Source organism: Hibiscus syriacus, unplaced genomic scaffold (genome assembly GCF_006381635.1).
Source record: "Hibiscus syriacus cultivar Baekdansim isolate YM2019G1 unplaced genomic scaffold, ASM638163v2 tig00117056_pilon, whole genome shotgun sequence".
In the NCBI taxonomy this organism is placed as follows: Eukaryota; Viridiplantae; Streptophyta; class Magnoliopsida; order Malvales; family Malvaceae; genus Hibiscus; species Hibiscus syriacus.
The window spans coordinates 2,865,652-2,880,845 of NW_024063539.1; the positions used below are offsets into that span (position 1 = coordinate 2,865,652).

General features: G+C 35.9%; 2 protein-coding genes, 1 non-coding gene and 1 pseudogene across 4 annotated transcripts; 3 read left to right on the plus strand and 1 right to left on the minus strand.

Moving 5' to 3' along the window:
• Nucleotides 1–773: 773 nt before the first annotated feature.
• LOC120198030 (14-3-3 protein 7-like) lies at nt 774–3,336 on the plus strand. 2 transcript variants are annotated; one of them, XM_039199425.1, is made up of 7 exons: nt 775–974; nt 1,634–1,940; nt 2,025–2,112; nt 2,234–2,343; nt 2,593–2,738; nt 2,932–2,969; nt 3,115–3,336. In XM_039199425.1, exons 1-7 carry the CDS (start codon nt 908–910, stop codon nt 3,118–3,120), a joined length of 762 nt encoding a protein of 253 aa, XP_039055356.1. In that variant the 5' UTR covers nt 775–907; the 3' UTR covers nt 3,121–3,336. The 2 variants fall into 2 exon arrangements, with proteins under 2 accessions (XP_039055355.1, XP_039055356.1); XM_039199424.1 differs by lacking the exon at nt 3,115–3,336 and having other exon boundaries at nt 774–974; nt 2,932–3,062.
• A 535-nt stretch (nt 3,337–3,871) lies between these two features.
• Nucleotides 3,872–6,389, plus strand: LOC120198004. The gene is made up of 5 exons (XM_039199403.1): nt 3,872–4,139; nt 4,222–4,295; nt 5,037–5,172; nt 5,253–5,531; nt 5,879–6,389. The coding sequence occupies exons 1-5, from the start codon at nt 4,026–4,028 to the stop codon at nt 6,140–6,142; spliced, it is 867 nt and encodes a 288-aa protein (XP_039055334.1). The 5' UTR covers nt 3,872–4,025; the 3' UTR covers nt 6,143–6,389.
• Nucleotides 6,390–7,819: 1,430 nt separating this feature from the next.
• Nucleotides 7,820–7,892, minus strand: TRNAK-CUU. The gene has a single exon. It is a non-coding gene; the product is annotated as a tRNA-Lys (tRNA).
• A 1,477-nt stretch (nt 7,893–9,369) lies between these two features.
• LOC120198291 lies at nt 9,370–12,098 on the plus strand (annotated as a pseudogene).
• The last annotated feature ends 3,096 nt before the right edge of the window (nt 12,099–15,194 follow it).

Below are 15,194 nucleotides of genomic sequence, written 5' to 3' on the forward strand. Positions count from 1 at the left end.
GTTCAATTCTTGTAAAAGTTAACAATGCAACTATATTGCGGGTTACACGAATTTAAACGATGAAATCCTATATAACATGTTTAAGTGTAAAGATATTTTTGTAAATTTGTCATTGCCCTGAAATAGTGCTAAAAATAATCTATTAGATGATATCATGATGTGACCGCCGATAAACATGTATGATCTATTAAAAATCAAAAGTAATTAAGTTGATCACATCAATTATGTATGTCATATTATAAAGAATTTTGACGATTATCAATAATCTTATAATCATCGAATATGATTCTTCACTCAAATAAAAAAGTACAAAAAGTCTATAATTATGTCACAATTGTTCCATCAAATATCATATTAGATATTGAAAAAAATCAAAATTACTTTAAAAAAAAATTGCGATTTTAAGAAAATTATATTAATTTCGCATCGTAATTTTCGAAATAGCGTAAAAATTTTCTTTAATGACATGGAAAATAAGGACTAGCTGCAGTAAAATTTGTGGAAACAACCAACCTGACAAAACAGCAAAATGTCTGTGGACCCCAGCGAACTACAATCAGTCGTGGTCCGAGTCACCGTCCCTACTCTCCATCTGATCACAATATTCAATCCAACGGCCAATATTTCAGTTAAAGACTTCAGATGAACCGCTCTGATTCCGCCCTCTCCCGCACCAAACATTTCGACTCTTTTTTTTCCCATTTCAGAGTCCCCACAAAGAACTCAATTTGGTCCGTCGATTCTCCCTACGAAGAGAACATCATCCAACGGTCAGAAAACGAAGTACGGCATTCCTAAAAGGCAGTTTACCTTCCTCCTTGCTCCCACAGCTCTGCTACAACTGCAAAATCTAAAGACCAAAGATTCATAGAGACCCGAAGCCTCGGGAAAAAGTAAGAAAGAAACGATGGAGAAGGAAAGAGAGCAGCAAGTTTACTTGGCAAAACTAGCTGAGCAAGCTGAAAGATATGACGGTACATTTTTAACTTTTTTTTTTTAAAGTTCCTTTCTGAGATTATTTGAATTTTTTTCATGCTTTCTAGGATCTATGTTTTTATTCATGATTTTTTTTCAATATATGGATGATGTATTTTTAAATCCTGTATTTCTCTGATTACTTTGTAAGTTTTTTGCGTTGTTACTTTCTTTTGGTAATGATCTGATGTATATGGACTGTAGTATAGGATTTAGTTCGGATTTGATGATAATGTAATGGAGTTGGGGATTGAAACTGAATCTGTTAATTTTTCTTTCGCTAATGTTTTTTTAGTAGTAGTATATGGGTAGTAAAGAAGTCATGATTAGCTTACCCAGGAACAAAAATTGTGATTTGATACAAAATAAAATGTATTTATTGACCAAGTAAAATTCAAACTCGGTGGAAGAACACAAATTGCTCATTTTCAATACTTTATTTTATGATATTTGCTTTTACTTTTTAACAACTTCTAAATAAACAAAATAATTTTAGCTCAAGCGATTACGACCCAATCCCTAATAGCCTCTCTTAAAAAACGAACTGAGGGAGGGGAGCTATAGTTGGAACATTGTTGGGATTTATCTACTAGTTCGTTAGAAATTCGTTTACATTTTTGAAATCTGTTTTGAATTGTGAAAGATCTTTATATTGTAGAGATGGTCGAGGCCATGAAGAGTGTTGCTAAGTTGGATGTTGAGCTGACTGTGGAGGAGAGGAATCTGTTATCTGTGGGATATAAGAATGTAATCGGAGCACGAAGGGCATCATGGCGGATACTGTCTTCAATTGAGCAGAAAGAGGAGTCGAAGGGTAATGAGCAAAATGTGAAGAGGATAAAGGAGTACAGGCAAAAGGTTGAAGATGAGCTTGCAAAGATCTGTTATGATATATTATCTGTCATTGATGAGCACCTCATCCCATCTTCCTCAACAGGGGAATCAACAGTTTTCTACTATAAGATGTGCGGATTATTTCTCTTGCCTCTGTGTTCATATAGGCAGTAGTTGTGCATATTTTCTTATTTGTTGCCTTTCCTTTTTACCAGGAAAGGAGACTATTTTCGTTATTTGGCAGAATTTAAATCAGGAGATGATCGTAAAGAAGCTGCTGATCAGTCGCGAAAGGCATATGAGGTGTGTGAAAGTGTCCATGACATTGCTCTTTTTTGCTATACCTTTTGTTTTTCTAGCTTTTATCAGCCACCTCTCCTATTTTGATTTCATATTTGCGCAATATTTATTGTTTATATTGTAGGCTGCCACCTCCACTGCAAACACTGATTTGCCTCCAACTCACCCAATTAGACTTGGCCTGGCTTTGAACTTCTCTGTTTTTTACTATGAGATTGTAAATTCTCCCGAGAGGTTAGGATGCGTCTCTCTCACTCTAGTCCAATACATACATGTAATCCACTTCAAAATTTTCTTTCATTTGGGGCAAATGATGGCAACACAACTGTTTCCATTCATTTAGTGCCAATTTCAGAAATAGTTTCTTCGATAGATATTGTTTGATGTTTACTTATTAAATAATTATAGCTGGAGCACAAAGCTATTAATACGAGTTCCACTTTAGCAGCTAGTGTCAATCTAATGTGAGCAATATCTGAGCAGGGCTTGCCATCTGGCTAAACAAGCATTTGATGAGGCTATTGCAGAGCTTGATAGTGTCAATGAAGAATCTTACAAGGATAGCACCCTTATTATGCAGCTTCTCAGGGATAATCTGACTTTATGGACCTCGGATCTGCCAGAAGGAGGTAATGTCTTTTATTTTGTATGCCAATATATACATCCGTGCACATTTCTATTGTTATGATTTGCATTTCATACATTAATGCTTAGTTTCTAGATGCTTAACCTTACGGTATTAGTGATTTCTATTGTCAACTGCCACTGATACATTCCTTTTTTTCTTTTCTTTTTTTGCAAATTTGTTACTTGACTTTCCAGGTGAGCAATCAAAAGCAGATGATGAACCTCAGGCAGAGGTAAGCAAATGTTAAAATTCGAAATATCGATTGACGGCTGACTTCGCTTTATCTCCGGCATGTTAGATTTCTGTAGTGCTGCAAATCTTAACCGTTTTCACTTTTTCCTTTCACTTTCAACAAATAAACTTGCTTATCTCTGCAGAATTAATCGGTCGGAAGAGTTTTCATTTAAGACCTGGTGTGTCGAGGTATGAGATGGCTTGCTGTTAAGAGTGACCTGCTTCCAACTCGTTTGTAGTAGTAGTACCGGGATTTGTGATGTGGGTTGTATCAATTTGTTCATCAGATGTTTTTCAGACTGTTACTTGACGATCTCTCCTATTTAAACATGATTGAATCTGATGTTTTATAGTGTTAAGACTTCTATTTTTGTTCTGTGTTTCGATATCTCAGCCAGCATTTCCATCTGCTTCCGACTGATGTGTGATTATCAATATAGTCCCATTTGATACCATCTTTAATTACTCTAATTGATTAAACCTATTTTGGCCTTGGTTAAATTAATCGACAAACAACATATTTTTTAAACTAATATATTTATGCCATATGGCATGTTCTCAAAGTACTATATAACCTTTTTTAATGGAAATTTGGATGTAATTTATAAGATAAAAATTAAATTAAATAATTTGTAAATATGAAAGTGACATTTTTAGTGATGATTTAGAGAGAGATGAGTGGAGAGCACATGGGCATTTAGAAAAGAAAATAAATTCATAGTACACAGGGCGGTAGAATGTATTCAAAAACCAGTAGAGCCAGTGGTAGAGGAGATAGAAACTCGACTCCAGAGAAAGTACAACTTATAATTATACCACTCTCACTCCATTATTTCAACACCACTCGACACAGAAAGTACAACACCCACCCACACGCACGTTCCTTATTTCTCTCAGATCCAGTTTTTCAAAGCTCGTAAAACTCCTTTTGTTGTTGTTGTTGTTTTTGCAGGGGAATCAAATCCAAGGCACTTTTTCCATCTAATCAGAAGCATTCTTGTTTTTGTTGGTAGTTTTGAGAGTTGAATTAAAGAAAAAAAAAACACAAACGAAAATGGAGAGAAGCACTCCTGTGAGGAAGCCACACACATCCACTGCCGATCTTCTCACTTGGTCCGAAACTCCTCAACCCGATTCCTCCGCCCCTCGCTCCACCCGCCCTCACCAGGTTCTTTCTTCTTCTTCTTTTTTTAAATAAATTTTTTTTCTGCCATTTATTTAGTGTTTTTGATTTTTTTACTTATTGGCAGCCGTCGGATGGGATCAGAAAAGTGGTGTTTGGAGGTCAAGTGACCGATGAAGAATTTGAAAGCTTAAACAAACGGTGAGATCTACTTGGCCTCCTTTTCTTCCTTATAGAGCTTATCTTCATTTTCCATTTTTATTTATCTGAAAACATTTTTAGCTCAATTTTTTAATATAAAAATACATTTTCATAAGCTTCGAGCTGTTACTAGAATTTCGTTGTCTTTTTCCTTTTTTTTATAAATAAAATGTTGCTGCCAATATCGCTCTTTAGTCTTTATGATCTAAATTGCAGTTTTTTTTTACAACAAAGGAAATTTTGACTTCAAATATGGGCGTAATTTTGAACCTTTTGAAGTTTGATTGTTCAATTATCCGTGATTAACGACCATGATCCATCGGATCTCCGTTCTGATCCAACTGTACTGACCGTTGAAGGAGATCGAACTGTATACATTTCGAATGTACCTGACCAATAAATGTCGTTGATACAATGTTCTCACTTCTTCCTAATGCTTTGCGAATTGCAAGGCTCGATGGTTTTAATATACATCTACACATCTTTTATTTTATTTGCTTGTTTGTTGGCATTCTTAAGTGAAACTCGGTAATTCTGTACAAAAATTGTTATATTATTGTTTTCTTCGTCTCTATCTTTATTGTTAAGGCCTTAAGGGGATTTGACGATTTGTTAGGACTAGTCAATAAATCCTTAAGCGTGGAATGAAAAAAGGAATATCTGTGCATTGATCGATTTTGCATCTTCTTCATTCCTGTTCATTTGGTTTTATGCTGGTTGTTCATCTGTTGCAATTTCCAGGAAACCTTGTTCTGGATATAAAATGAAGGAGATGACTGGCAGTGGGATTTTTGCTGCCAATGGAGAAAACGATGAATCAGAACAAGGCAGCGCTAATCCTTCTTCAAACAGCAAAACCGGACTACGAATGTACCAGGTATGCATAACACATTTGATCATAATACGTTTGTATCAAGTAATGTTTCCTTGAAATATTATGATCTTTGGCACTGTCAGCAAGCACTAGCTGGAATTAGTCACATCTCATTTGCCGAGGAAGAGAGTATTTCCCCCAAAAAGCCGACTACTCTACCCGAGGTGGCGAAGCAGCGTGAGCTAAGTGGAACCCTAGAAAGCGAGGATGCAAAGTTGAAGAAGCAACTCTGTGATGCAAAGTGCAAGGACCTCAGTGGACATGACATCTTTGCGCCTCCACCTGAAATTTTACCCAGGTCAATGGTACGTGCATTGGCATTGAAGGACAATTTTGATATGGGAGAACCTGATACACGTAATGTAAGTACATGTAGAAACTCCTAAATCCTAACTTGGTGAATTTTCTCAATGTACTCTAACGGGTTGTTGGATATGTCTTATGGTATGCCATTTTTTGTATGTATTACTTGGGTAAGGAATTGCACTTAAGATCTCTAGGAGTCCATATAGTTAGGCTTGGAATAAGTTGTAGATTTACATTTATCACTCTGTACTGGACAGAGATGCATAGCATAGCTTCCACAGTTCTTATTGAGGTTTGCTTTTTGCAGTCATTAAGTACCCATGTTTGTGATTAATCAATTACCATTTGCATCAGTCCTTAAATTTGGATAACTAACCGGTTGAATTTGGGTGTTATTTTGTAGTCTGCTGGAAGTAGCATGTCAAATGAGGAGGCGGCGGTTAAGACAGCAAAGAAAATTCATAATCAGAAATTTGCTGAGCTTTCAGGAAATGACATATTTAAGGGTGATGGTTCTCCAGGTTCTTCCGAGAAACCACTCAGTGCGTTAAAACTAAGGGAGATGAGTGGCAGTAACATCTTTGCTGATGGGAAGGTGGAGTCTCGAGACTACTATGGCGGCGTACGCAAACCCCCCGGCGGTGAAAGCAGCATTTCTCTGGTTTAACTTCTTAGCTCTCTAACCTATCATATTGCTTCTGCTGTGTCTGGTGTTTTATCTTTAGTCGGGTGTGATTATATTATAGGACCTTTCCATTGTGGTTTTGGGGATTATGTTTTAGGGTTAACATGAGCTGTGGACATATGCTAATTGCTCTCTTTGTCTGTAATCTTGTGAATTTCAGTCCCAACTTGGTGAAGGTTGGGCTGTTTCAGATTTTAATTTTGTTGCTTAGTTCCCCATTTAATCATTATATTGTTTGCGTAAGTTCATAATTGTCCTACATATTTGGAATTGTTTTGATTAGCTTCTTGATTTTAACCCCCTTGTTGAACTGATACTATTTGTGTTTGTGATCATGATTTTTAGTGTGGAGCAGCTCAAATGATTTGAGGATATCCTAAATTTCCAGACTATGTATACAAATTGACAACAAAAAAAAAACTACCATTATATGAATTAATCTATGCATACTGAAAATTTGAACCCAGGCCTCAAAGTTTCTGATTTTTTTTCCAGCTGAGACATTGACCTCATCCCATATACACAGTAATAATTTAAAGGTATATCTTTGACCCACTTGTATATACACTTGTGATATATATAGTAGAAACTCTATAAATTAATACTTGATAAATTAATAATCTTTCTAAAATAATATTCTTTTTGGGTCCCAACTTAGGCCCAAATTTTAAATTAATAATTTCGATAAATTAATATGATAATAACTTTCCAGAAGACTCTTATATAAATTTATGGTCACTTTAATATATAAAATAATTCTATAAAATTATAAATATAACTAGGATAATTTAATAAAATATGATTTAATTGATATTTGCTTTGATAAATTAATAACCTCTCTAAAAAAAAATTTTGGGGTCTCAACTAGGGTCCAATGTCTAAATTAATAATTTTCATAAATTAATATGATAATAATTTGTCAGAAGACTCTTATATAAATTATGGTCCCTTCAATATTATAAATTAATAATTCTATAAAGTTATAAATATAACTAGGACAATTTAGTAAATATGATTCTATGTATGAGGTCACTAAGACTGCCCTTCTTGGCCTGACCAAGGTATGTATGCATGTATGTATGAATGTATAACTGTGTAATTTGTTCGTGTTGTTCGGTAGGCTCTGGCGGCTGAGATGGCTCCGGATGTTCGACTGAATTGTGTTGCGCCTAGTTTCATACCAACTCGTTTTGCGGCACACGTAACAGGGAATGAAGATGCAGTGAGTAGATCATGCACAAGTGCAAATATTTTGGTGAATTAATTTAGGAATTTGAGTTTTGATTGGTGTGTTAATGAATTCTGAGTTGCAGAAGAAGACGTATGAGGAAATGAAATTACTGAAAAGGCTTGGGACGGTTGATGAAATAGCGGCGGCAACTGCATTCTTGGCCTCCGATGATGCTTCATATATCACCGGAGAAACCTTAATTGTAGTAGCAGGAGGAACATCCTGTAGGCTGTAGTTTATGTTTCTTATTGTACGACACAAATGTTTTCTTGCTGCGTTTTGTAGTTTTATTAAAGTAAAAATAAATAAATACTGTCCACACCAATGTATAAATAATAATTATCAGTTCCCAGAAAAGTCAGCATTGAAGGGTGTGACCACAAACTGGAATGTGAATTCATGGGAATGGAGGAGGAAAAATATTAAGTCGCTCACCGTGGGGCTCGAACCCACGACCACAAGGTTAAGAACCTTGCGCTCTACCGACTGAGCTAGACGGGCTTGTTGCTCTATGTTAGTATTTTTAATATTTAATTATTTACCATTCTTCAAATAGAAACCGATTTGTTTTCTTTTTCCAGAAGATAAAAACAATTTGTTATCAATAAAAAATAAAACAACATTTCACTAGAATAAAAAAGGGTTAGCAATTATTTTGATCCCTCAAATTCTCTCGTATATCTATTTTGATAATTGAGCTTTAATTTTTTTAATTTAATCACTTAATTTTTGAAATTTGCTCTTTTTTGCCATTCGATCGTTAAGTGTCTAATGCCATCACAAAATGCTGCATTTATTTGTCTTTTTATTGCTAAATTTGACCTAAACTTTTAACCTTCTCTTTTCAATGGACTATCCTTTGTAACATAACTAGTACTAAAATAATCTCGTTTCTTTCCTCCTCTTCTTAGCTTGATTTTTCTTGAAATTGACAAAACTCAAACAAAAAGTTATTAATTTTTTTGGTTTGATCTACAATCATAAATATTGAATCAGTATGGAATCAATATATATTGCTTTGCTCCTCCTTATCAACATCGTCACTATTTAGATTTAAAATGAAATACTCTCAAGTTGGTGAATCAAATGAGGACAAAATAGTTGGGTTTAAGGGAAAAGTTTAAGGGTTGGTTTTTTTCTTGCATAAATTTCCAAAAATAATTAAAGAATGTTAAATATCTAGAGGTTGAATGATCAAAAAGAGCAAAATTCAAAAGTTGATTGATGAAATTAAAATTTTTAAAGTTTAATAACCAAATAGAAATACGATCAAATTTGGTTAATCAAAAAAATAATTTACCTAAAAATTAAGTAAAAAGGTGCAAAAAGTCGTTTACAAGAAAACGGGTGTTCTTTAGAGTAAATTGTTAAAAGCTCTAAGTTTAATAACCAAATAGAAATACGGGTTTAGTTTTTGTTTCAATTTGGTATCCTGTCACTAAAATCTTAACGACGATGTTGATATGTCACCATATAATGTCATATCATCATTGAGAAAATTCTAAAAAAATATCACGTCAATAATTCTATTAATTTTTTAACAACGGAATATCAAATTGAAACTTAAACTAGATGTTAGATATAATTTTAAAAAAACAATAGTTTAAATACTAAATTTGTAGTTTACCCAAATAAATACTATTATCGTTGAAATTGATTTAATGGGGACTAATAATGTGCCCTCAAGGGCTCATGCCTCCGTCCGTAATCAAGCAATTGCATTCAACGCTTTTATATATTTGTAAAGATTTGATAGGGTAACTGTAGGATATTCTACCGTTTAGATGTCCGATTTCAACTATTTTTTTAGTTTAAAAAACAAAGGCAAGACAAAGCCTATTTGGTGCTGTTTCAGGTGGAAAAGGTGGAGCATTCGATGGCCGAGCCCAGCCAGCCGAAAATAGACAAAAAAAATAATATCTACTCCCTCTCACTAACTCATAATCTCTTTCTTAAATTTCAGGCATTTCTTAAATTCCCCTCATCTTCGACATAGCTACCCATTTGTCCCTCTCAGCCATAGGAAAAAGCAAAACGATCAACACAAGAGAAAACATGTCGTCAGTTATTACCAGTAATTTCAGACCCTCGTTTTTCCCCACTCAACTCGAGAGAAACCCGGACCGTTTCTTGTTAAGACCCTTCACTGTTCCCGTCTTCACAACAAGTTTAACGCCCAAAGTTGGCCTTTCTTCTACTGCATTTGTTGAAACCCAGCCTACGGTAAAATATTCTCCTTTTGCTCAAGTTTTTTTATTCATCCTTCTTTCTTATAATTGTTATTATTCTTTTTGCTTGGTAAATATTTTAGGGCCTGTTGTGGAGGGGAAAGAGCAAAGTGGCAGTGATAACATTCTAGCTTGTCCTATTTGTTATGATCCATTAACCCGAATCGGTGACTCCCCTTTATGCGTGTCAGTTCATGCTGGTTTTCTCTTTTCAAAATGATATGTTTCAATTTCGAGTTGCGTGTGAACTAATTTAGTGTTTTTGAATGGAACAGTGGATCGACATCTGGGTCTAATTTGCAATGTAACACTTGCAAAAAGGCTTATTTCGGCAACGAAACGCATCTCGACCTCGTTGCTTCTAGCGGGTCCAAGCAGTATGAATCCATGCCACTGGCTACTGAAGTGTTCAGGTCAGTCTCTTCTATTCCTTTCAGTTTTTATCGTTTTGGATAGTGTTGTTTAGCATTTGCATTTGTGAGTTCAAATTGAATGGATATCTACTGATCATAGGAGATTGAAAATGAGAGCTTTATTCGTTTGATTAATCTAGTGAGTCTTTGGTGGGGCTACATGATTTCTCTCCTTTCTCTGATTATAAAATTGTAATAACCATGAAGTCATAAAAAAATATATTGATCTGCTTTTAAAGTGTACCCTGTAGACCATTTTCATGTTCTCATGCCGATGCTATTTTCATTATAGTGCTTGATGCTATGTCCGACGCTTGTTTTGCTGTTAACTTGCTTATCTATTGTCTATTGGTCATTTTCTTAAGCAGGACTCCGATGGTTTCGTTTCTCTATGAGAGGGGTTGGCGTCAAAACTTTATATTTGGTGGCTTTCCAGGTCCCGAGAAAGAGGTAAGATGAAAACTTATATTTTCGTGTTCATCAGTAAGAATTATGAAGTTATGTCTGAATACTTATCGAAACATATCTATATCCGAAACATCATTTTGGGATCCGAAGCTTGAAACTTTAAGTGTTATATCTCGACCTTGTGTGGATGTCCCTTTGGAATGAAGTCTGTTTATCTGTAATTTGTACTGAAGGAACTCTCTTTGAGAATACAACATTTGAAATGCTAACATACACAAAACATCAATTTCTAATCATCCTACAGTTTTTCTGGAATGATAACCATCCTGCAGTTAATGCGATTGATATGGGATAATATTTACAGTAGTTTTTCCCCTATTCATGCTGTTGTTGTTTCATACTCTTTGCTAGCAATTTGGAGTCACTAAGTAACTAATGATTTTCATGGCAGTTTGATATGGCTAAGGATTACTTAAAGCCAGTTCTTGGTGGAACTATTGTTGATGCTAGCTGTGGTAGTGGGATGTTCTCCAGACTTTTCGCCAAGGGTGGATTATTTTCTCAGGTTATCGCTCTGGACTACTCGGACAAAATGCTGCGGCAATGCTATGAATTCATCAAGGAGGAGGAAAACTTCCCAAAAGAGTACATAAGTTGAGTTTTAAACGTTTATAACTTAAATTGGAGATGTTGCCGCTGATCTTCATTCTTTATGTTTGTTCATAGGAAAGTGACCTTGGTCCAGCTGATATCGCTAGACTTCCTTTCAAGTCAAGTTCTGTCGATGCTTTACATGCCGGTGCTGCTTTGCACTGTTGGTCTTCACCATCAACAGCTGTAAGCATTTCTTTTAGATGTTGTGGTTAATTAATCATTCCAATTACTTGCTGTAAGCGATCTTGAAAAGAGCAAAACTGTTTCAGGAAAAGATACTTCCTTAAGAAGAGTAAAAGCCTATTAAACTTTGGGTTAATAATGTAGTACAGAACCAGTTTCTGAAACTGTATGGATTTGCACAAAAACCTGAGAAGCTATTCCTTTTTCTTGCCACATCTAATGCTTACTTTCCGACATAAGATCCCGATCTTTATTTCTCGAACTTTTACCTTTTAAGCCTATGTTTTAAAGGGATTTTATGATGATTTGTCTAGGTGGCTGAAATAAGTCGAGTTCTTCGACCTGGAGGTGTTTTTGTTGCTACCACCTACATTCTTGATGGGCCATTTGCATTTGTACCATTTATGAGGACATTCCGCCAGGTTTCTTAATTGCTATTGAATTGATTGAGGAAGTGTCATTTGAGCCTTTCTTGCATCACAAGAGATAAATTGTTGTCTATTTGTTTCTATTGTTGACAGTGGGTTAACTTTGGGTGTAGAGTATAATGGGAATAGCAGGTGGCCATATCTTCCTTTCCGATCGCGAACTCGGAGATCTTTGCCAAACTTGTGGGCTCGTTGATTTTACATGCATCAGAAATGCACGTTTTGTGATGATCTCAGCCAGAAAAAGCAGCTAGCTAACCATCCATATTTGCAAGTACAATTAATGTTGCCAAACTTGCATAGCCTGTACAGTCTCTTCTGCAAAGTTTACATTTTATCATGTTTCAGTTAACTTTGTTTCTCGTATGATATAAAATGTATAGCATACCTTCAGTGATGCTCGTCGGAATGTGATCAACTTTAATTCTTCACTTCAAAGTTCAAACATACATACATGCATGTGTATATATGTAAAGCAGCATCTATATTTGGCCTCAGCCTATGAAATCTGTTGAAAAATCAAACCACATGGGCTGCTAAGCAGTCGGTGGCTTTGAATTTTTTTTTTATTAAAAGTTAATTTTGTTGATTTTTTATGGTCAAATTACAAACTTTAGTCATTAAACTTTAGTGTATTTACAAGATTAAGTCCTTAAGATTTAGCTATAAATACCCTATCTCATTTGGCTTCAAAACCATCCCAAAGCATTCTAGCTTTCTTCCAATACTAGAGAGAATTTAGAGAGTTTCTTGAGAGTTGTTTTCACTTTTTTATCAAGAGAGAATTATCATTGTTTTCTCCTTGGTAGATCGAGAGATGTTTTAATTCCTATTTTCTCATAGTGAAATTCTTCTACCGTTGCCCGTGGTTTTACCCTAAATTTTTAGGGGTTTTCCACGTAAATTTTGTGTCTCTTTTATCTTCATTTTTATTTTCTCAAATTATCAGTTGCGATTTTGCTCTATCCGATAACCGTCTTCCGCAACAATTGGTATCAGAGCTATATTAAAATGTGTAATATCTGCTTATTGTCTTTGTGGTTGCCACCAAAAGGTGGATCCTCTAACATAAGAAAGTAAGAAGGTATTACCCATTCTTTGACGGTTCTAGAGAACTATTCACGATAGGGAAATAGTGGGAGCTATCCGAAATAGAAGCTATGACAACGAAATTTGATATTGAAAAGTTCAATGGGAGAAATTTCTCATTGTGGAAATTGAAGATGAAGGCCATCCTGAGGAAAGACGGTTGTCTAACAGCTATCAGTGAAAGGTCGGTGGATTTCACAGATGACAACAAATGGATCGAAATGGACGGGAATGCTATGGAAAACTTTCATCTAACATTAGCAATGAAGTATTGTCAAGCATCGAGGAGAAGAAGACAGTTAAGGAGATATGGGATCATCTCACCAAACTGTAAGAGGTCACATCGCTGCACAATAAAATTTTCCTTAAGAGAAAATTGTACACTTTCCGTATGCCAGAATCTACTTCAGTGACGGAGCACTTAAATACACTGAACACTTTATTTTCTCAGCTTACATCCTTAAGCTGTAAAATAGAAGAACAAGAACGTGTTGAACTTCTACTTCAAGTCTACCGAATTCGTATGATCAACTCATCATCAACTTGACAAACAGTAGTGTCACCAGTCTAGTCTTCGATGACGTTGCAGCTGCTGTTCTACAAGAAGAAATCGGCGCAAGAACAAGGAAGACAGACAAGTAAATCTGCAACAAGCAGAAGCGTTGACAACGACGAGAGGGAGATCAACAGAACGTGGCCAAAGAAGCAGTCACAAACATGGTAGATCAAAGTCGAGAAGCAAGAAGAATTTAAAGTGTTACAACTGTGGAAAGAAGGGTCACTTGAAGAATGATTGTTGGAGTCTGAATAAAAACTCCAATCCACAAGGCAATACCACACTTCAATTGATGGAGATGCTCTATGTTGTGAAGCGCCAACCACCGTGGAAGGTAGAAAGAGATATGCAAATATATGGCTCATTGATTCGGGAGAAACATATCACATGACCTCAAGAAGAGAATGGTTCCATCATTATGAACCTGTCTCATGAGGATCTGTCTATAGTTGCAATGATCATGCCTTGGAGATCGTTGGTGTGGGAACCATCAATTGAAGATGTATGATGGAACAATTAAGTTATTCGAGATGTGCGGCACGTGAAAGGCCTAAAGAAAAATTTATTGAAACACGGAAAGGAATCATGAAGGTGTTCTGTGGAGCACTTGTGGTGCTGAAAAGCGAAAAGATAGCAGCAAACTTGTACATGCTGAAGGGAGAAACTTTGATAGAAGCAGAGCCTCTGTTACCTCATGTAGTTTAGATTCTGCAATGTTATGGCATCAGAAACTTGGACACATGTCAGAACAAGGAATGAAAGTCCTTGTAGAGCAAAAGTTACTTTCAGGCTTAACAAAGGTATCACTTCCTTTGTGTGAGCATTGTATAACAAGTAAGCAGCTCCGGTTGAAATTCAACACATCAAATTCTAGAGGCAAAAGTGTTCTAGAATTGGTTCACTCTGACGTATGGCAAGCACCAGTTCATCCTTAGGCGGAGCAAAGTACTTTGTCTCATTTATTGACTACAAGGAGATGTTGGGTGTACCCAATTAAGAAGAAGTCATACGTGTTTTCAACTTTCAAAAACTTCAAAGCGCGGGTGGAACTTGATTCTGGAAATAAGATCAAGTGTTTCAGAACAGATAATGGAGGGAATACACAAGTGAAGAATTTGATGACTTTTGCAGGAAATAAGGCATCAAAAGACAGTTCACAGTGGCGAACACTCCTCAACAAATGGAGTGGCAGAGCGGATGAACAGAACCTTGTTAGAAGGAACAAGAGCAATGTTGAGGGATGCATGCCTAGAAAATCATTCTGGACAGAAGCAGTCATACCGCCTGTTATTTGGTGAATCGAGCTCCATCAACTGCAATAGAGCTGAAGACACCAATTTAGATGTGGATTGGAAACTAGCTGATTATTCAAACCTCCATGTATTTGGAAGTATAGTGTACGTGATGTACAACTCCCAAGAAATTTCAAAGTTGAATCCAAAATCCAGGAAATGCAAATTCTTGGGGTATGCTGATGGAGTAAAGGGGTATCACTTGTGGGATCCCACTGCCCGCAAAGTGATCATCAGTAGAGATGTTATCTTTGTAGAAGATAAACTACAAAGAAAAGAAGCCGATGATAGCGCTGAAAAGTCAGATACTACTCAGAAACATGTGGAAAAAGATTTTGAACAAGGAGATTCTTCTGAAGCAAAACCAGCACATGATGAACAAGAACCATAGAGTTCTGAAGCTCCAACAACTCGTCAATCAGATCGTGTGAGAAGACGTCCCAATTGGCACTCAGATTATGTTATAGAAGGTAATATTGCATACTGCCTTTTAACAGAGGACAGTGAGCCATCAATATACCAGGAGGCAATAAACAACTCAGATGCTTCACT

Coding starts and splice junctions, on each gene's coding strand:
- LOC120198030 (XM_039199424.1), top strand. CDS start 908: ATGGAGAAGGAAAGAGAGCAGCAAGTTTACTTGGCAAAACTAGCTGAG. Junction 975..1,633: donor GCAAGCTGAAAGATATGACG/GTACATTTTTAA, acceptor TTTATATTGTAG/AGATGGTCGAGGCCATGAAG. Junction 2,113..2,233: donor AGTCGCGAAAGGCATATGAG/GTGTGTGAAAGT, acceptor TTTATATTGTAG/GCTGCCACCTCCACTGCAAA.
- LOC120198004 (XM_039199403.1), top strand. CDS start 4,026: ATGGAGAGAAGCACTCCTGTGAGGAAGCCACACACATCCACTGCCGAT. Junction 4,140..4,221: donor GCTCCACCCGCCCTCACCAG/GTTCTTTCTTCT, acceptor ACTTATTGGCAG/CCGTCGGATGGGATCAGAAA. Junction 5,173..5,252: donor CCGGACTACGAATGTACCAG/GTATGCATAACA, acceptor TGGCACTGTCAG/CAAGCACTAGCTGGAATTAG.